This window comes from Salminus brasiliensis, chromosome 20 (genome assembly GCF_030463535.1).
Source record: "Salminus brasiliensis chromosome 20, fSalBra1.hap2, whole genome shotgun sequence".
NCBI lineage: Eukaryota > Metazoa > Chordata > Actinopteri > Characiformes > Bryconidae > Salminus > Salminus brasiliensis.
This window is the reverse complement of record NC_132897.1, coordinates 20,607,730-20,629,458: the sequence shown is the minus strand read 5'-3', so window position 1 is coordinate 20,629,458 and position 21,729 is coordinate 20,607,730. Positions and strand designations below refer to the sequence as shown.

Here is a 21,729-nt window from a genome sequence, read left to right as displayed (position 1 = left end):
CTTACACAGCAGCTAAAGAAGACAAAGTTATGCCAGTCTTTTTTTTTAAGCATCTGAACAAATGACTAAGCAGTGGGATCCTTATTTGAAAGCAGCTAAGAGTGGTTTCACACAGAGAGTGAACAGAAAACGGGTTTGAAAGTGCCAAGTCTAAAGAACACTTTGGTTAATCTCAGCATAATCTGAACAAAGCACGCTTATAAAGAACCCACGTGAAGACATCTATTCAGAGACCTTTTCTGTACTACACACAAAAACGACAATGAAGCCTCATTAAATCAGGTCTTTAGCACAGCAGTGGATCTGACATGCCTGCCCCGCTTTTACCAGTACTTCCAAACAGGTCTAGGAGAATACACCTAACTTCCAAGCAAAAAACAGTGTGATAAAAACTTAAACATAAATTTGCTCAATTTGTTATTAATGGCTTGGTAGGCTTTTTGTTACAAACAGTAAAACTGTTAAAATGTTCAGCTTTGAGGAAGAGCAACACCTTAACCTGTCAATTCTGTTTCTGCTTAAGAAATGATAATTTAATGTAATGTATTTAAATTGAACTTGGCAGTGAAAACAGCTATTCAGCACCATGGACAGTACATGTCATGCTATATATCTATCTCCATACAATATGTTGTATTATATACTTTAACGTAGGCTTATTCACATTATTTCCTCCTTGCTTAACTGAAAACAAGCCACTCATCCGAACATCTGCTCCTGACTGAACCATGTGCTTCAAATTCAAATGTCTACCTCAAAAACAGCTACATTTAAAGCAATACATTGAATAATAGACCTATATGTGTATTGGCATGGGGCAACACAATTGATAAAAGACAAGATCATTTGAGGGGGGACTTACCTGTATCATTCTGCTTCTGCTCGTCCACATTAATGACGATCACATGGATGGACATGCCATCAGCCGACACTGTACAATTTGCAGGACTTGTTGCGGGAGTCACTGTTGGCTTATGCTCGGTCTCAGGGTCCTTGCTCATGTCTCCGCCTTCGATCATTGTCTCACTAAGGGTATCTGTATTGCCTGCAGGTGATTCCTCCACAATGGCTGCACTTGCAGATGGTTCCTCAAGCAATGATTCACTGGATACAGAAGTTGTTTCCAACTCAGTGGGCATAGAAACTGCTGCTGATGCTGGTGTGGTCACATCAGAGGGAATTACGCTGCTACTACTATCTTCAACAGGGCTGATGGACTGATCCATCTCTTCCCTTTCTTGAGTTGCTGTTTCCGTTTCTGAGCCAGGCTGTGTGTTACACATAAAGGTTGTGAATGTCACAGTGGCCTCAGTAGTCATTAGTGGTGTTGTGGTGTCCAGTTCAGGGCTGGTAAATCCATCTGATACATCTGATACATCAGCCTCAGGAATGTTTGGTAGATTTGGTGGTCCAGCCATAACACCAACTTCAGTTGCTTTCTCATCTTCATCATACTCAGAAAACGTAGCAGTCTGAGTTTCATCTGTAGGAACACCTGTGGTGCCAGGGAAGCCTGCATCATCTGTTTCCGTGCTTTGTCTGGAGCTGCTTTCCTGGGAACTTGGGGAGAGTATATGTACTGGCGTTTGGGGTGAACTGTGGAGGTCTCCCTGTGTGGTGGTTGGTTCACTTAATAAGGGTGCTTGACTACTGGTCTTGGAGGCAACCATCTCCATATCTGATTTTGCAGCTTCTGCTGCTTCTTTTGTACTCGTCTGTAAAGCTTCTTCAGAATCTGGAGATACACTATTCGTGCTCGTGGGCTCTAAGACAGACAGCATGCCTGGAGTCGTCTGAATGTGCATCTCTTCAAGATAAGAGGCCGAATCTACTGTGAACCTCACTGTAGATTCCTCATTTTTTCTCTCCGCAAACATGGGCTCTGTGCTCGGAGAAATGGAGATGAGAACATCAGGTGGAATTGTGCCCACTCTGATTACACTGGGATCTTCTGATTCTTCAGACGGTGTCTCTGTGACCGGTTCTCCTGTAGATTCTACACGGACTACATCTCCACGATCTTGTGCCTCTAACCCATCTGTGAATTTAGAGCCAAAATCATCAATGTTGAAGTCTGGGTGGGTTACCACTGAGTCATCGTCTTCAAAATCCATTGGGTTGCTAGAGGCACTCAGTGGGGCCATGCTGGTGGAAAACATGGACGGAAGCTCTGTTGGGGCTAGGTTCCCTGAATCATCTACGGACTCATGGTCTTCTTCAGGAACGGCGGCTGTGTCAGTGGATTCACTTTGTTCCAAGGAGGGCTCTGCCTCAAAGGAGGTAGTCTGGGTGGTGGTTGAGGAGGCTGTGGTCGGTGAGGCGGTTGTAACACGCTGGACTGAGACATCCACCCAGCTTGTCTGGTTGAATAGCTCATGACCTACAGGTAGACACAGAAAAACGGTCTGATTCGCTGTACACTCAAATAAATGAAAAAATAATAAATGCTGTACAGCTACAAAAACCTAGGACTCATGAGAGAAAGCTGTTTTGTACATCTCTGAAGCATGTCTGCCTCAAAACGAACAAAATGTGTAAGAGTAAGATCTGGGCTCTTGGGAAAATGCTGCTATGTTGAAATGCACAACCAGTCAAAATAAGAAATGTGTCAGTTAAGGACTTCTGTAGCCTATAAATCAACTCATAAATCAATTGTACTGATCCACAACTAACAGTCAACACATCACAAGTAAATAGTTTGGAAACATGTAAACACCATACCCTTTGTTGTGTAGCTTCTTCCCACAACAGCTCATAATTTATATCTGTTTGCTACAATAAATTTACCTCATAAGAACATCATATATTTGTCTTTATTGCAAAGTCATTATGAAGATTTTATGAAATACACTGCCCAAACATTGCTCAATAGAGATGGTCCTTTAAAAAGAATATTCCTAGAATCCCCCTGAGAAGCAAATTAGTAACAGTGGTTTAACACGATATGGTAAGTTGTCTGTCTGTCTACCTTCATACCTACCTATTTTTCTATCTACCGTCTATCTGTCTACTAGACTTTGGACTTTCTACTAGAATCTGGAGCATTGTTAATTGCAGTCAGTGACAACAGCCATTATTGAGGTCAGGATGTTGGATGATTACCACCCCACCACATCCTAAACTCATCCCATAAGTATTGCTTTATACCCCTCTAGCCCACGCCTGGCATTAGACATGGTGTCAAATGGTTCATGTTTATTTGCTCCAGAGAGTCCTACTCTATTGGCAGTACTTCTCAAGTACTGTGTGTGCTTTTGCACATCTGAGTCTGTGAATGAGTGCAACCTAAAGTAGCTGAATTCCCTTATTAAAATGGGTGTCCACAACCATTAGTTTATATAGTGTATCTACCCACCTACCTACATAATCTATCTATCCATCCATTCTTTCCCCGAGTTGTTAGGAATGTAGCACTTTACATCTACAGAAAATCTGCTGTGATACATCTACAAACTGCTGTGATAGCTGCAAACATTTTACAACGTTATTTGAGAAGGAGGAAAGAAGTCAGTCATAGGACTGTCTCATAACAGCCACACAATGCTCAATAGCAAATCATCGAAGTACTTATTTGTCTTATTTGTATTGTAACCAAGTACCTCCAAACGTTCATTTTTCCCCTCGCTGAACACACTGAAAAGTGACAGCCTAGGGAACCTTTCCTCTCTAATGCGACGTGAACCGTAGCCAAAAGTCCAGCTGTTCTGCATTAAGCACACACTCTCCCTCTCTTTCTCCAGCTATCACTGATGTAAGGTGTGAGGCACTATTTTCCCTAGCAGAAAAGCAGACTGTGGTCTGCTGCAGTCAATGAGTGAGTCTTTCTTCTTTCTTTAAATGGCTGGCACACTAGACAGGTCATTGTGAGAAAATAGAGAACTCAATGCACTCAGCCCCACAATGCAAGAAGGGGGTTCAAGGTGGCTGACTGACAGTGGGTCAATTCACACTGCAGAGGCTTTTGGGATAAAACAAAAAGAGGTGAAAATCCCTATTTTAGGAATTTAAATAGTGGTGGAGGTAGATCTAATGATCGGAATATTCTGGTTAACTCAATATAGCTATTATATATAGCTCAATATAGCTATATATAGCATTAACACTCAATACACTATTAAAAACTATGATTATATTGCTACACAATACAGTTATAATTAAACACAAGTGACCCTTTAATGACACAGCCGATGACAGACTGGCCTGCACTATTTTGACCAAAATGATTCTTGTTTAATGGATCACATTGGACTGCCTTGAGTAAACACCCTCAGAAACTCATCTGGACCATCTGCGATTGGACAGAAACCTCACACCACACAATGAAAACAACCTAATTTGTTAGTTGGCTTATTTTAATGTATTCTAGCCTTCCGCCATACCAATATTACAGCCAGGAGTCAATCCAGTGCTAACGACTAACGAACAACACAGTGGTACTCGAACAGCCATTTGGGAAACCAAATGGACCCCAGAAAGGTCTGAATGAGCTAAAATTGACCAAACAACCAGGGAGGTCACAGTGTCCTGTTTGGGGTGACCCCTGGGGTCCAATACTTATCACAGCAGGCTGTCATTCTGGATGAGCGCCCTGCTTGGCAGGAGGGAAGTTAGCTAAATTAGCCTCCGTTGAAAAGATAGAGCCCTGCCAGGTCAGAGGTCAGCACAGCCAGTGATTCTGGAGCCATGGTGCTTGTTTCTACTATATTCACATGTCTGTTTTGATAAGCGTGAGTGCAAGTGACGAGACGGTGGGCGGAAATGAGAGGTAGATGGGAGAATTAAGGGAAGCAGATAACACCTAGGCACTTTCTCGTGCTGATGGATATAGACCTTGACAGTGCCTGAGGGCATGCCAGTGGAAATCACTTATTAGTTCACAAAGTTCACAAAGTTTTTTTTTTTTTTTTACATTCGTCTGATGAGGCCAATGTTCACTGAAGGGCTATGGCAATGTTAATGTATTAAGTGAATAAGGAAACTTTAGGAAGTAGTGAGTCAACCTTTTTGATACTTTTTTGATACTGTAAAATACTGAGGCAAAGTTAGTCATGGGACGGGGGCGAGTTTCCCAAAAATGATCAATGTTAGCAAATAACAAACTAAGCAATGAGTTTTGCAAGTTTCTAAATTGAACATATTGGGGGGAAGTTATGATTTAGAATCAGCAGAAGTGTGTCCGTAGTGGATGCGACTTATTTACAAAACAGATGGAAGAATTTGGCTACTTTACGTTGCATACATTGCTGACACATCATGAGTTAATTTATTTTCACACTTGCACCTCTCCTTCCCAGCAACGGTTCTTCAAAGAACACTGAATGATCAACTACTGAAAGGTTCTTTAGTAAATTAAATATTCTTGCTCTATGGCTTTGCTCCAAAGACCGTCTCCCGTACCTTTATTTTTTTCGTACGATGTGAGACGAAATATGATTTAACTTTTCCAACCAAGCCCAAGCTGGTTTCCCAGGAAACGGGCGGCAACCCAAAGTGAAATGGAGTGAGGTCAGAGGACCACTGCTCCACAGACTATTAAGGCTCATGTAAACTTTTCCAGCGCACCACGTCTCAAACTGAAGTGAACTCTCTCTCTCTCTCTCTCTCTCTCTCTCTCCATGTAACAAACAATGGCAAGCCATTTTGAGCACAAATAAAAAGAGCTTAGATGTACACACAGTCTAAGCTTCTGCCTGGATTTACTGTCACTATTGTGGGAGAGGAAGGAGTTTTATTGATGCAGAAAACCACATGCCAACTCATGTGTGTCTGTGTGTGTGTGTGTATGTGTGTAAGAGTTAGTGCGTGTGCTTGCATGGGTGGGGGACTAGATTACGCACACTCTAAGAAATGACATCAAGGAGCTGGAGGTCTGGCTACATAGTTGTCCACTGTTTCTCCAGAATCTCCCAGGTATCTATTTGCAGCAATTGCGTCAACTCTCAAAACGCCATTCAACAAATGTCCCAAATTAGCATGCGCATCAATGGGTCTGTATTAGTTATTATATTACATGTAAACATACTTCAACTGTCCTGGTCTGACTGTCTTAGTCAGCCTAAGGTCTTAGTCAGCCTAAGCTTGGCGTGAATTGTTAAAATGTGATACTGGATGAAATTAGCCAGACTGCTCAAGAAAGATGAACAAAAGAAATGAGCAACATTATATTATACACACTGCAAGTATAATTTTTTGGGTGTATGTGTATGTGTATGACACAGTTGGCTGTAAATTTTATCTAAAATCTAAATTCTTAATCTAATTCTTGGGCACTGATAATAAAGCCACTTCTACGACTAGCTTGGCTGTTGTAAATGTAAACCTAATCGCAGATGCACTCTGTAAGACACATGAAAGTATCATACCTTTGAAACAGTATGCTCCCAGCTTCATGGTGGTCTCGGGGAAGCCTGTCTGGTTGCGGTAGCGGTACATGGTCCGGACCCCGAGCAGACCTCTGCCACACTGCATTCTGGGTATAGCGACAGGGTGGCGGGCACTTTCATCAGAAAGCCATCCGTAATCACAGCGATCCAGACCTTTTCTCCAGGCGGAGTGGAGCTGACCAGGGGAAGCCAGTACTGCGTTCCTGTTCTCACATTCGGCTTTGGCTTCCTCAAATGTCATCTTACGTGTGGTAGGGGCAAAAAACACCTCGCCTGTATGTGCACAAAAAAATGAGTAACCATAATACAGACACCATCTTCACAATATTGTATTTTACTCGAATGCTACAGCTGCATCTGTAAAACGGCATACTACTAAACCCCTTAAACTGAATGTGGGCTCAGACTTCAATACATCACTCTTATAACGAGATAACATATTAGTCTCAATGAAGTGATTAGGGCTGCACAACATAGCTACTTGGTTGTTTGCAGTGCCATGATTGCAAAAAGCTGGACCCTCTATCCAATTGCGTTTTTAGGGATTCACACATTTAGTTTTGCAGTAGGGACACAGGGACAATGTTTAAGGGTTAACTGTCCCTGTACTGAAACACTGATTCTGAGAGCGAATAATAAGGATTTTGTACTTTCATGCATTGGCTAATAGTTGATTAGATTCTACAGTGTGTCAGTGCACTATGATGTGTCTTTCTGAACAAGCTGATGACAAAATGTGTCGCAAACAAAATGTTTTCTCAGAAAGTACAATGTTTTCCATATGTGGTGGAGTAAATGCAAATGAAAGTGGTGGAAAAAAATCACAGAAGAGGGTGTGCATGTTTTCGCTTAGATTTGGGTGTAGCTGTCACAAGTTATAACCAGGGTTTCCATAGTATCTTAGTAATTTACAGCCAGTCGAGCATCCCCAAATCCACTTTCATTAAGAAATGGAGCACATTAAAACCACCACAGCATACAACAGGGCGTCTCAGGAAGGGACTGCAATTTGGCGATGCTGTTAACTTAACGTGAACATTCATTCTGTGTCTCTCCAAATGGGCCACAGCACACTGAACTGTAGGCTAAAGTACATCAGGTACCAAAGACAAATCCCAAATTTTAAATGCGGAGGTTGCTGTCTTGTACCTGGAGTACATGTCACTGTTCACACAAGTCTATCTTTTAATCTTTTATGATGCCAAAAATATTTCAAATACTCCACGTCCAATTCTGAACATTACTGACGTTCTTGACGTTCTGTGACCGTCTTACAGTACATTTTGTGGTTGATGTCACTGTATGACTGTGGTTCAAAACCACACTAAATGTGTCATCAATGCGCCAAAATCATCAAATGAACTACTTTGGCTCTAAGGTACCAGCACACGTGCCAGAAGTAATAATGTTTATTATCACATAATTGTCTATGTTCAGTCGCCTTTTAAGAAAGTCCAAACTCAAATGTCTGCAAGGTCACCCCTTCAAGGTCTTATCAAAACATTTTCAAAGCCTGTTCCAAAGCCCTAGGAAAACGTCATGTATAGAGAACCTTTTCCCTCGCACTCTTACCGTCGAGCTTGTCTGCGTAGCAGTACACATCATAGGTCTCAGAGGGGTTCCGAAGTCCGTATGAGCGAACGCCAGGTTTTCCAGGCATGTTCCCCGAGCAACCGGGCCTTGGTTTAGTTATGGGGTATCTATAGATCCAAGATTAGAAAACATCTAATGACTCAGTATAACAGACCATCTTGCTTATTAGGCACTTTTCCACTCAGACTGTCTAAAAAAAGACTCAATTATGGTTCCATGAGGAACCTGTTAATAAGTGAACCTGTTAATAAGTTTTTTTATGGATATCAGAGCAAAAAGAACCATTTAAAGGGTTGAGGAACCTTCATGTAATGATTTGTACTTTATTTATTTATATTTTATTCTTGAATTTATTTGTCCTTGTAGGAGAAAAAAGGTATTTCATACTACACTACACCATATTTCCTAAAATGGAATACAGGGAAAACTGAAGGGTTCCTAGAGGAACCAAAATAGGTCCTTCTATGGCATTGTGCAAAAAACATTTATTTTGAAGTGTATTGCTAGTAGTGGTTCTCTTAAAGCAGCAAGGTGTGTAGGAACAGGTAACAGTAGCAACAGTAACCATAGTACAAAACAGAAGCAAGGCTCTAACCTCACTGTCTGGTCTGCAATCCAGCCTGCATCGCACTGGTCAAATCCATCCTCATAGGCGGCCTTCAGCTGGTCTGAAGAAGCAATGGTAGCCCCAACAATTCTGCAGGTCTCGACAGCTTCGTTGTAGTTCAAGGTATATCTGCTGGTCTTGGCCCGATAATGAAAAACAACACCTGGACAGAAGAAGAAACGAAGGAAGCATCCAACCATTTATTAAAAATACTCTAGTTTCTAAGATCTGAATGTCTCTCAGGCCAGATGTTAAAATGTAAACAGAGATGAAGCCACAGTGTGAAAAAAAAACATTGCTGTGGGTCACTAATAAACAAGTTAATAAAACGAGTGTTGAATTGTAACAATAACATGAACGTGTGGGTGAAGGGGACATTCCGTCCACCCTAATGGTGGCTTTCAAACACACAGTAACTAAATAAGTTATGGCTCCAATTAAAATGGCAGAGTCTTCACAGAGAGATGGGAGTTGCCGTATTTCCAGAGCCAAAACTATCCAAACCCTACCCATTGCATCCTTTCTCGTGGTCCAAACATAAATCAGTTCCTCAGATGGGGAACGGTCTCAGAGGAGACTGTAAGACACCACAGGACGAAAGAGTGTACTGGAGATCATTACTATGCTAAATTATGTAAAAACGTGGGAATAAAGACAGAAGAAGGGCTTTAAACCTGAACGTCTTGAACTGATAAACTAACTGACATTGAAAAAAATAAATAACTTCTGGGACCAAAATGTCCTAGAACTTGACTTGAATTTGACCAAAATATTTAATTTATGGACATTAATGGACATTTATGAAGAGCTGCTCACCATTGACATTCAGATTGACCGTGTCTTGAGTGTCCTCAATGCCATACAGGACCTCACAGCGGTAAGTTCCGGCATCACTGGCCCGCAGTTTGACCACAGTTAAAGAGGCATCCCCAACGTCCTCAGGGTGACTTGGCACAGACACTCGGTTCCTGTAGCTTGGTCCAATTTTAATGACACCGCTTTGGGCCACGAGTACCGTAGACTCCACATCGCCGTCCATCTTGGTCCATTTGATGCGCAGGTAGTCTGCTGCTGAGGTGGTGGCATTGCTGGGCGCTGCGGTGGGCAGGGTGGAAAAGTGACACGGCAGGACCACCTTCCCCGAAAGAGAGCCGCTTACTGGCCGCATCACTGTTAGCGAGCTAGAGGCTGAAAGAGTCAAACATACAGTAGGTTAAATGCATGCATTTGTGGTATTTTGTAGGGATGCACTGATATTGGAATTGTGGGCCAACGCCAACATCCTATGTTTTGCATGTACAAATCTGCTTATGTTGATACATCTGATCTATGTGTAAAAGTATTATAGAGAAATTAAGTTATTCCTCTAAGGATACGGCAGATATATTAGTGTAAATCATCACACATCTCAAATGTTTTTTTCCCATGATGAAGTCAACAAGCATTCAAAGTCTTCTCCCACTCACTACGGAACAGCAGGGAACGCATACAAGGAGAAGCCTCAGTTGAGAATAGGAAAGCAAAAGGTCACTGTTTTCCCCCCGTTAGAAGATCTCAGTGGGACGTAACAGCTGTTTAGAGGAGAACTGATAAGATGCCAATCTTTTCATTTACTTGTAAAAAACATTTTGCAAACAACATTTCTCCTCTTTGTGTTACTGATGTTGTTACTCCTGTTACTATTGTTGTTGTTACTGTCATGGTTTTTGTTTATACTGTTACTACTACCACAGATATTACTGTTATTTTAATATTGTTACTGTTGCTACTGCCTCTGTTAGTACTATTGTTACTACTGTTACTACTATTATAGTTAAGACTGTTACTGTTGTTACCATTACTATTGTTATGTTAATAATGTTACTGCTATTATTGTTATGGTTAATACTGTTACTGGTATTATTGTTATGATTAATACTGTTACTGTTTCTACCCCTATTTTTATTACTGTTACTGCTGATATTGTTAGTACTGTTACTATTGTTACTGCTACTGCTGTTGTTACTACTGTTACGGTCAATACTGTTACTACGGTTATTGTTACTACTGTTACTGTTACGACTCACCTTGCTGAGTACTGACAATTCACTTCTAAATAAAGAGTGTGGTCCAGTTTAAGAAATCACACACTTTCATTACACAGTGGAAATGATTTGAGTCATCAATGTTTAGACAAAGGGAAATCACTGGTTCCTCTGAGCAACAAAGTGAGGAATGCTCCGGGACAGGTGGGATGACCCCTGAGGGCTGTATACACTACAGCGTGTGGAAGGCCTTTCTAAGTGATGAGGTGAAGCCATCTGTTTTTCACCAGACGCAGACAGTGTCCTAATTAAAAGGTATGGGTCCTGGGAAGCGCATTCAAGAATGTATTAAGTCTTGGGGAGCTACAGGGCAAAGTTTGCTTTGTGGGAAAGAAAATATTGCTTAGAGAAACATGCACCAATGCTCATAAACTGCCGTGCATGAATTAAAGGGTCATTCTAACAACCTTTTAAAAGCTCTGGATAATTTCATGGCTGAGACGTAAACAATGGCATTCAGTGTGGTTTGGTGTGAAATGCTCTGTTATAGTGAAACTTACCAAATAAGAATTGTTTAGAGTGGTGGTGATAGGAACCCGATGTGTGAAGAGTGTAATGCTTCTAAAAGTTGCAGCAAATGGAGTTACTATATGAATGTGTTGTCTCACATACAATATATTGTGGTACAGCAGTTTTGATGAGATTTTGGCCTTATAATGAGGTTCACGCAGGCCGCTGTGGGGCAAAACTACTATATATTTTTTAGATTCTAATAATATTTTAATATTATGGCTATTACATATTTTGCATTATAACTCAGAAGACACAATTATATTCCCTGGTAGCTCTACTGACTCAGAAGGCCTTAAATATAAATTTAGTCGCTGTCATACAAAAACCATGCATCTTAACTTTTGCCCTTTTTTTTGCCTTTTTTGCCATAATGTGAATCTATAAGTTGTTCAACACACTGTGTCACAATTGTATGATGACTGAAACAACAGAAATGCTCCAAAATCACTGGGAATTGCAAGGTTTTTGCATGACAACAACAATACAAAATATGAAGGCTTATTCCAACAAGCCTCAGTTGTAATAACACCTTCTAGACTGAGGTAGCGTCCTTTCTAACAATCGACACTTGTTGGAATAAGCATTTAGAAATGTTTCTGTAGGTTTATGTAAATCGTCTTGAAAGGCCTGGGTGGGTGTCAGGAACAGTGCCTTCAGTTAGGTGTTAATGATACGTAGATAAAAGGGCTATATTTGCACTGTAGACAGTATGCCCCCTGGTTCCCACCACCACCACAGTGAAGAAATCAGTCAGTAGGTTTCTCTGAATAGCTTTGCTTACGCCTCATCTATTGAATTATGCTAAAGGAACCTGTGGACTCTCCTTTAATCTCACTTTTTTTTCTCTCACACACACCACACACACACACCACAGTCTCAACAACTGAGTCACACACTGCTGTCTGAACTGGATCTGAGTAATAGACCACACGTCTTCCATGCCAAAAGCAGAACTTACCAAGTGCTTGGGGTGTGTGGCACAGGCAGAATAACCACAGTATATGTTTTATATTCAGTAACATCTTCCTGAAAGGTGAAGAAAGAAACAGATTAGTGAAAGTGAACAGCCTAATTCACACTGGAAGACGCAAACTGGTGCCCCGTTAGAGTCTTCTGGCTGCGTCTGGAGCTCTATATTCCCTCTGAGCTTCAAGCCTGAGATGAAACCAACCAAGGAATAAATGGCTTGTTACAGTTTGTTAAACAATGTGTGAATGCCCTGCCTCCCACATCAGCCTGCGGTGGTCTGATGGGCTGGTGGTGGTCAAACGGAACACACTTCCTTTGAGAGGGTGGGTGGTGGAGTATTCTGTTGTCCTAACCCCCTGCAGGGCAGAAGAGGCGAGATGCTACAGAAGAAGCGGCTCTAATTACGCATCAGCCGGCTAGCCTTAGCCCCTGAACTGGAAATAAGGAGATCAAGACTGTGGATGACTTTCAGTTTCAGGCGGGGGGAGGATGTGAAGGGGGGGCGGGTAAGACTTACAAACTTGTGTGCGGGCTGTGATGATGATGATGGTGATGATGATGATGATGATGATAATGATATCTATTATCAATTAGCATATCACCACGGGTTTCCTCAACCATTAGCCCCAAGTCGACGTTGAGTGAGGTTCAGTCGACACGTTCACTAATATTTAGGGAGCAATAATAAGGGAACCTATGTTCGTGTGTGTGGTGAGACCTAGTCATCCTCATCTTCCTCACTACGCCACCCCAAGAAGCGGATTTCAGCTCTATCTGCTATGGAAAGGCAGTAGAGTGTCTGTCCTCAACTTCGTGAAGTTTCGCCACTCCCGACTTCGCCCGAACCGAATCTCAGCACCTGCTTTCTGAATCGCGTGCCCAAGGTTGAGATCTCCTCGTAATACTCATAAAAAATAAATTCATAAATAAATCATATATGTATATATATATATATATATATATATATATATATATATATATATATATATTTTTTTTTTTTTTTTTTTTTTTTTTTTTTGTACTTTTTAACTTTAACCTCGTCACCCAAAAGCCTCGTATCTCCGTTCCTACATTTCAATGAAAGTCAAAGTGAAAGGATTAGGAATTCCCCCCTCAGTCATTTTGGTGCATTCCTATTGGTCCATTCATCCTGAACAATGACTGCCAGATACACATTATGCCAAAAAAAACATCAAACACGGCAAAAATGGAGATACAAGGTTTTCCGTGTGACAGATCTTTTTGCATTACGCTTCAATACAGCTGGAGTACTGCCAAAAACAACCCAAGTGATAGTAACGATTTCACTGATGCTATTTCAGTCATATAGATCCGATGCACACAATTAAACGCACAATTCAGCCCCCAAAAATGCACGAGGATCAGTAACTAACGGAGCCTAATCGATCACAGCCAGTGTCGTCTGAAGTTCACGCGCTTCACTGAAATACTGTACCTTTAATTAAAATATTATAATTCCAGTGGGTGAATGGGTCCTCAGACGTCCTTAAATTCCAGTGTTAAGCTCCAGTGCGTCCAGAGTCCAAATGAAACAGCGCCCACGAAGCGTGTGTGTGTATGTGTGTATGTGTCCCTGTGGCTGAGCTTTATTCCACAGACAGCCCCGCTATTCTTCTGTGGTGGCTCAGTCTGCCCTACTGCTCTGAGAGACCCTCGCAGATCTGTCTGCGGCGAGGTCCACCAGCTCCTCCACTCACTGTTATTTCGTCAGGGATGGAGAGGAGGGGCGCGCTCGCTGCCCAGCCAAAAAAAGTGAGTGGACGGTAGGGTGGGGTGGTCGGTCCGGGGGGAAGAGGGGAGGGTGTTGAGGCGAGAAAGAGAGAAAGGGGGGGGGGGGGGGGGCGTTTAGAAAGTCTACATTGGACATCGTTAACATGGAGCTGCCTGCTTCTCCTAACAGGGGACTGCGGGGTCTCTGCACATGCGTTATTAGCCAGTGTGATTAATGGCATCTCTGTAACGTCCTGCAGCATCTTAATATTATAGACGAATTAAAGATAAAATGCCTACAATGTTTAATAGCGATCATAAAAGAAGGAGTAGCTTGTATAAAGCTGGTATTCATGAACACTTGTAGCCTATAAGGATTGAGCTGCTTACCGTATCGGTGCTGTTTTAGTTAAATGCAGTGAAAAGCGCCATTTTATTAGGAATTATTCATTTTATTCGCACTAAAATGTTTCAATGACAATAGTAATCATTATTTTTATTATTAAAAATATAATAATAATAATTATTATTATTATTATTATAAATATGTATTTTTTTTTTACGAAAAAGGGTCGGAATTAGACATTCATAAAATGAAATTACAAAAATAAGCAATATTTTAACCCGTAGTAGCTTTATTCAAATGGGAATTTAAGGTTCCTCTTTTTTGCCCATCTTTTCCACACGAGGGAGTGTCCGACCACTCATGTGCACACACACACACACACAAAGACAGATAAGGAGGGGGTTCTACACTCGCTAACAGCTCCACAAAGTGTCAGACTGTACAGCCCTGCACATCGTTTATACATCATATTCCAGCACAACGGTAATCTTCTCATTGCCGTTAGGATTCATGTATAATACATAATTACGCATAAATACGCTCCAGGATTTCGACTCACGCAGAGCCACATTTCGAGCATTGTGTAGAATATGTTATAAACTGCGAAGAGCCAAGCTCCAGTTTTCTGATGATACCAATATTAGCTACCTACTCCAAATATTAGCTGAGATACAGTCATTTAAATAATATTAGACAATGCTCCATTAAATCAGAGCATTTCGTTAAGTGGTATAACACACACACACAAGGGCACACTGGCACGTGCGCGCTTGCACGCACAGAAGCAGAGACACATGCAAATGTGATGCCAGTGAGGTCCCTGTTATTGGTCGATACCGACTGTAATGTGCACTCCTAAAATAACGGGCCTACAAAGGGGTTTTCAGCTGTGCCATAGGAGAACCATTTCTGGTTCCATAAAGCAGAGGTTCTCCGAGAGGTTCTTCACACACACAAAAATGGTTCTTCTAAGCAATCACTGAAATAATCTTCAGAATATGGTACATACACACAGGCTGTTTCTCAAGGTTTATTCATCGCATATTTTTACAGTGCAGAAGCAGTATTTATTTATTTATGTATTCATTTTATTTATTGCTGCAATTTCACATCCATCCATCTTCTTATCCGCTTCTTCCTGGTCAGGGTCACCGTGGGTCCGGAGCCTGCCTAGGGATCATTGGGAGCAAGACAGGAATACCCCCTGGACAGAGCCTCAGTCCGTCGCAGGGCACCACACACAGACACACACACACACACGTTTACTCACACCTAGGAGGCAACCTAGCATAGCCAATTCAGCTACCATCTGTGTTTTTGTGAGGTGGGAGGAAACCTGAGTACCCCGAGGACACCCACATGGACATAGGGAGAACACACCAAACTCCTCACGGACAGTGAGCAGAGTGGAAAGACCGAACCCACAATCCCAGGCCCATGGAGCTGTGCTGCGTCATTTCACACTGAGATTGATATGAAATCTGAAATATCAGACAGCACAGTATGAAAGCTGATACATATACCTTTAGCAGCTGCTCCTGTCCTGAGCACCTTACAACAGTGCTTCACTGTCCACGCTGTCCAGAAACGACCCTATATCCCTAGATGTTGTAAATGCAAACACAATCACAAATCTTTCAATAAGTGTAAAATTAGTGTTCATTTGACTGCTCTTGAAAGAAGTGGGTCTTCACATGGCCGTTTAAACCACTTGGACTCCAAGAGGAAGTTTGTTCTGTCACCACGATGCCAGGAGAAAGAGAAGTCTAGATACTTGTCCTCAATGTGTTTTGAAGGCCTTAATTGAAGCTAGAATGGCTGTAGGTATGGACCAGCATGTGGGTTTTAGGCCAGCATCAGGGTTTTACGTATGGTGTGAGCGGCTACAGGAAGCCATTGAAGGGAACGCAGCAACAGAGCAACATGGCTAAGCTTAGGAAGACTGAAGACAAGTAGTCTGCTGCATTCTGGATCAGCTAAATGGCCACCCAAGAACAAACCAGAACTAAAATTATGACCCAATATTTGGTTTCTACTCAAAAGGGCCATTGTGACTAAAAAATCACATAAAATCATATGATATGATTTGGTACAGCTTTTATAGTACACTTCAACAACAAAATTAACAGCGCTACAAAAGGTTCTTTAAGCGATGCTGTAAAAGAACAACTTTTTTTTTAAAGAAATGGGCCTAATTTATTCCTATTGTCTACCCAAGGCCAACTACCAGTGCAATATCAATCCCCCAATCCCCAGTCATGTGAACTAGCAATCACTAGCAATACCCCCAATACTAGACACTTATGAAGGCAGCCGCTGCTGCCACTGATTCTGCATCGCTAGACAGTGCACAAGGCTCCCTCAATCCAATACAACAGCTAACAGACGCCTGTGCTGAATAAAATCAAACTAGGAAGTGCCATCAACCCACCCCTGAGAGAGCCAGGCTAACTGTGCTCTCTCGGACTCTGGCTACTGATGGCAAGCAACATGACCCAGGATTTCAACAGTGATCCTCAGATCATCCTCAGATCATAGTGATCTTAGTCCACTGGACCACTTGGAGGCCAGAAGAACCTCTTTTGGTACCAAAGGAATCATGTTTCTAAGAACCCTTTGCTTTGATGTAAAGGTTCTTTGCCAATTTAAAGGTTCTCCACACTTACATATTTTTCTTCTTCTATGGCAGCCCCCAAAGAACCTTTATACCTTTATTTTTAAGAGTGTAAGGGTAAATAGATAGTGCTGATATATTACACTATAGGTTTACCCTCAATTTGAGACCCATAACTTTACACACAGTAAATCCTAGCTTCTAAAATGTATTTCACTTTTCAGTTAGCAGCCATATCTGACCACTGGGTCTTTGATTAAAAAAAAGGCATAAAATAACCTTGTACAAACGTTGGCAGCTTCTCCAATGGCAATCTAAGCAGACTATAGCTTCAGTCAGGAAGTGGTTTCTTCGCTCCCCCCTCCAGGGCTCCTGTAAAAACCCCTGGAGTCTTTTCCACTCCTTTGTGGACTGTAATCGGGGTTGGCCGGCACTTTTTAAGAGGGCTGCTTCTTTTGAGCTGCGTTGGTGGTTGTATGAAGGGAGGCAGATGGGGTGAAAGGGGATTTGACGACGCTGGCGATGCGAGTTGCAACAAGAGGATGGACCAGCACTGCGGTGGAAGCCTGTCACTTTCCCTGCATCTCTCAACCTTTCAAGATCAGGCCTGTCTTGTCACCTCAACCACACAGTCATTTACAATGGAGAAATGTCTCTTAGGACATGTACAGTGCTCCAGTCAGGGTCCCTAAGAAGTTCATTTTTTTAATGGCTTGATCTCTGGAGAACTAAAAGGCTAGAGAAGAATCAGTAGCATTGCAGTACATGTTGATGGTTGATTTTAGGCATGCTTCTGAAGCAGGCAGCTGTGTTTAGATGTCCTTTGATTTGGAATGTGTCAGCTCACAAACTGTAAAACAACTGCAGAAGATAAGGAGCATTTATGTGGCATGTGTCTCCTGAGCCCAGAGATTGGTAGCGCCAGCTTAATCAAGCTGTGATCAAGCTCGATTTTCTGCTATTGAACATTCTACACATCTTACGATAGGAGTTCTTCAAGGGTTCTTTAGTAAAGGCAGTGATAAAAGTATGACAATTCAAAGATTCTGTTATATGCTTAAATGGTTAATTGCTTGGATAAATGATGGAAAGCCTTATACGGAACCTTTCTGGCTCTATATAGCATTGTGCTATTTTAAAAGAGTGAAAGAACCCTTTTTAGTACTATGTAGAACACTATGTTTCCTTTAACATGAAAAGAAGAAGCTATGGTCTTCCCTACTCTCAGAAAGAGCATAAAATATAATTGAAAGGCCTCCAACTGAAAAGAACAACTGTCCATCACTGGAGGAGTGAAGACACCAGGTGTCAGTCAAAGGAGAAGTGCTAATCACAGTTCAAGTGAGTCTGTATGTATTTAGTCAAGGTGTGGAGAGTTAGGAACTGAGCCTTAATTACAGACTGGCACCTGTCACCCATCTCCCAGCGCTATGACATAGCAGCAGCCCAAGGGATGTTCACGTGGCTTTTCACCTCTCCTTCATGACCCCTTATGGAAAATTGCACTGTATTTTCTCTAGCAATGTGAGCTTTTGCAAAATTGACCTCCAATGAGCTTCCACAGCTTTTAGCTAATTCAGTGCTAAACAATTTATCATTACATCATTCTTTTCTTATTAGCTTGATTTTTTGTACTAGTATTCGTCTTAGTATAGACAATTTCAGGAGGAATTTGGCAATGGATGCATTGTTTTATCTCACTGATCCACAGTGTTGATCCCTCTTCTTAACAGCTAAATCATTTAATAAAGGACAGAATTACAAAATATTGTGTGTATGTGAGTCAAAATCTGTCCCTTTTTACCTATTTAAAGCTTGTTAAAAAAGGTAACTTATGCTGTACCTTACTTTGTAGCGTTAATGTAGCCAATGTTACTACATGTCATGGTGATGCGGAACGCAACAACTGTGATTGTTCCGCTCGGTGGCATCGTATTTCCGCCTTTGCAATCACTTTTAAATTCAGTTGGACGAACAATAATCATGAAGTGTGCGTACGCTAATGTGAGATACATTTCTGAAATTCCTAAATGTCCTCGTTCATGTCTCTCAGCGGCAGGACAAGCACAGAAAATGACTGTAAACAGCAGCTATTGGCAGTTCCAACATAATCCACTAATCCACAAGTTTCAGTCGACCTCGTAATACGCCAATATAGTCAACGCAGCCCTCACCAGACTAGTGTTTTGGCTTTAGGGCAAGTCACGAGTTTTATACTCACGAGTTTAAACCCTCATAGCGGCATAGAAGTCTCACAATAACAGAATCTAAAGTCGAGATTCATATTACCTTAAAATAACAGCGTACCATGTCATGTTGATGGTACACTTACTGTAATAGGGAGAATTGCGTCATTTTTATTGCCACTCCAGGTGCGAATGCCATATATCTTTGGTAGAGTATTCGTGTCAAATTTATGTAAAATACTATAACATTACTCACCATGTCCGTCCACATGCTTCTTTTACTTCAGATGCTGGGTCTGTGTATCTCAATATCTATATGGCACCAAATCCACATTTACAGCTCTCCATGAGGGGGAGCTCAACACATGATTTGTATTTATGGCAGTGGAGTCCAAGTGAATTACACTCCGCAACTGTAGGGCGAGCCCAGGAGCACAAATTCTCATATAATGCTGCCTTGAATATAAATGTTGTTTTAGTTCTATCTGCAAATGCTCCAACAGCTGAAGTCCTCCCTGACCCATACAGTCTTTTCAAGAAACTTTTTTATTCATTGAGAGGCAAAGAGCAAAATACAGCCATTAACTTATAGTTTTGCAGCTGTGCAAGTGTGCAGTAATGTTCCATGAAAAATGAATGAAAATGTCATATAAACATCCCTTATTTCCACTAAGATGATGCAATTTCTCAGAGGTTTGCCATATTGTTTTAGCGCCAAGCTAACGGTCATTTATGTTCATATTTGATGGCAGTTATAGCTCAAACTCAGACGTTTCAAGGTTGCAAGAGCTAGGTTACGTTTTGATGTTGTATGTTGCAGTTTCATATTGACTTTCAGTAAAAAACTAAAGTAAGCTTGTCTCAGTTGACCTCCTAGAGCTGATTAGCCTGCTAAAGAGAGTTATAGAGCAGTGGTGTATGTATAATTTCACTTAATTTATAGATGTTAGTCAACAATAAACATGACAGGGTCTTGTGTGTCCTATTAGCCTCACAAATGGTTGGAATTTCACAAAATCATAATCTAAGAGCTCTTACCAGATACATAATGGCTAGAACAACTGCATACACTGCTTTCAAACATTTGTACTTTGAATAGCACCAAAGAAATTCTAGATTTGCTACCCCTCAATGAGAGAATGCGCCACTGCCTTAGCCAAAAAGGCTATCATTGTCATGTCATCTTTGTTTACTAGGTTTGAAAGGCTTTATTATAAGGGAGCTAGCTTTAGATTTTGCCCTGTGAGCAAGAAAGCTAAATCTCAAGGCAGTATAAAGTGTAAAAAATGTCTAGAAACTCCAGTAAAACCCTTGCATCTTCATTTTTTGCTGTTTCTGACTTTTCAACATAATGTGAGTCTAGTTGTTGTTTTTTTTTATATCATGTAAAATGTTATGATAAATTGACCAATAGAAATGATTTGGATTTAAATATTTTTACATTGACTTGAAGGATTTTTCTTTCTCCTGCACAGTTGTCATTTTGGAGATACAAGGTTTTGTGTGACCATGATGACATTCGGATTATAGCCAGAATCATAAAACTCTGTGTATTGGCTATGGGTCTTTTTCATTTATTCAGATTTTTTTGGCCTTCTGTTGGCCAGCGTTACTGGAACTGACTCTTATTGGTCCTCATGTTAAGAGGCAACAGGGACAGACACACAGCTAGCCAAATAACTGAGCTTCCATTTACATATGAAATGGAGGGACTGTGTGCACAAAGTACAATATAAATATTTTAAAAATATGCAAATGAAATTGAGATTTTCTGCACTTTAACATTAAATCCAGCATTGCTTTTTAAATCCAGAGTCAGGGCACAGAGCTAACACAACTGAAAATGCTCCACATATGTTCTGCATCTGTAAGAACTACTAGTTCAGTTCAACAGTGCTATCAATTATGTACAAATGTTCAACTATTTCCTCTGGAGATTATAAGTATAAGTGATGCCTACCTAGAATAATTGCTTACTCACTGTGATCCATAATTAGAAACAGAAGGTTGGCTTTCAGTGACTTACAGTAAACTGATTGTGGTTTCCTCAGTTTTCCCCACCATTGTAAAGCAGTGTACTGCTTTAAGCCAACCATAACCACCCTCCGGCAAAGTACACTGCCGAATTCTACTGCACATGTTGCCTAAAAAATAAAAAAATGTAACATATGTTAGCATGACCATCAAAAGTTGGGTTTTAATACATTTTATTACAGAACATGAATCAACTTGTCAGTTCTGCATGCCATTACCGGTGCTCCCAAAGTGTCAGGTAACTGACTTAGCCTCGTGCTAACTTTTATTGTTAACCTAATAAAATAGCCTAATCCTTAGGCAGTTTTAAATGAGGCCGTTTGGAGCAATGGAAATCAGATTTTTTGCCACCCAGGACTTTAAACACTTTAAACAGACCACTAGGTTCAGCCACTTTGCCAAAAGCTTAAGCTCGTCAGCATTTTACTTATCAAGGGTTTCCATCTTAACTATGTCAGCATTCTTCTCAAACCTTGCATTAGCACAAATCGTAGGCCGCTTTTGTTTGCAAGATCAACCATTTAGTGCCTTGTATGTATTGTTGAGAAAACTCTCCATGTGCCTAAATTGACTTGTTTGTTGATTCCGCACAAATAGTCAATAAAAAAGCTTTCTATTTTTCAAATGGTCTGAACATATGATCTGGGCCCATTTAACCAAAAGCTTCTT

At 41.1% G+C, this 21,729-nt stretch overlaps 1 protein-coding gene across 1 annotated transcript in view; it reads right to left on the bottom strand.

Annotated features, from left to right (window-relative positions):
* Positions 1 to 13,739, bottom strand: part of vcana (versican a) — a 42,370-nt gene extending 28,631 nt beyond the window's left edge. Inside the window, exons 1-7 of the mRNA XM_072664495.1 lie at positions 13,606 to 13,739; positions 12,139 to 12,206; positions 9,400 to 9,771; positions 8,572 to 8,746; positions 7,956 to 8,083; positions 6,363 to 6,656; positions 863 to 2,380 (exon numbers count right to left, since the gene is read on the bottom strand). Coding sequence (XP_072520596.1) covers positions 863 to 2,380; positions 6,363 to 6,656; positions 7,956 to 8,083; positions 8,572 to 8,746; positions 9,400 to 9,771; positions 12,139 to 12,202 — 2,551 coding nt within the window. The 5' untranslated portion in view covers positions 12,203 to 12,206; positions 13,606 to 13,739. The remainder of the gene's footprint in view (positions 1 to 862; positions 2,381 to 6,362; positions 6,657 to 7,955; positions 8,084 to 8,571; positions 8,747 to 9,399; positions 9,772 to 12,138; positions 12,207 to 13,605) is intronic.
* Between the last annotated feature and the right edge of the window lie 7,990 nt (positions 13,740 to 21,729).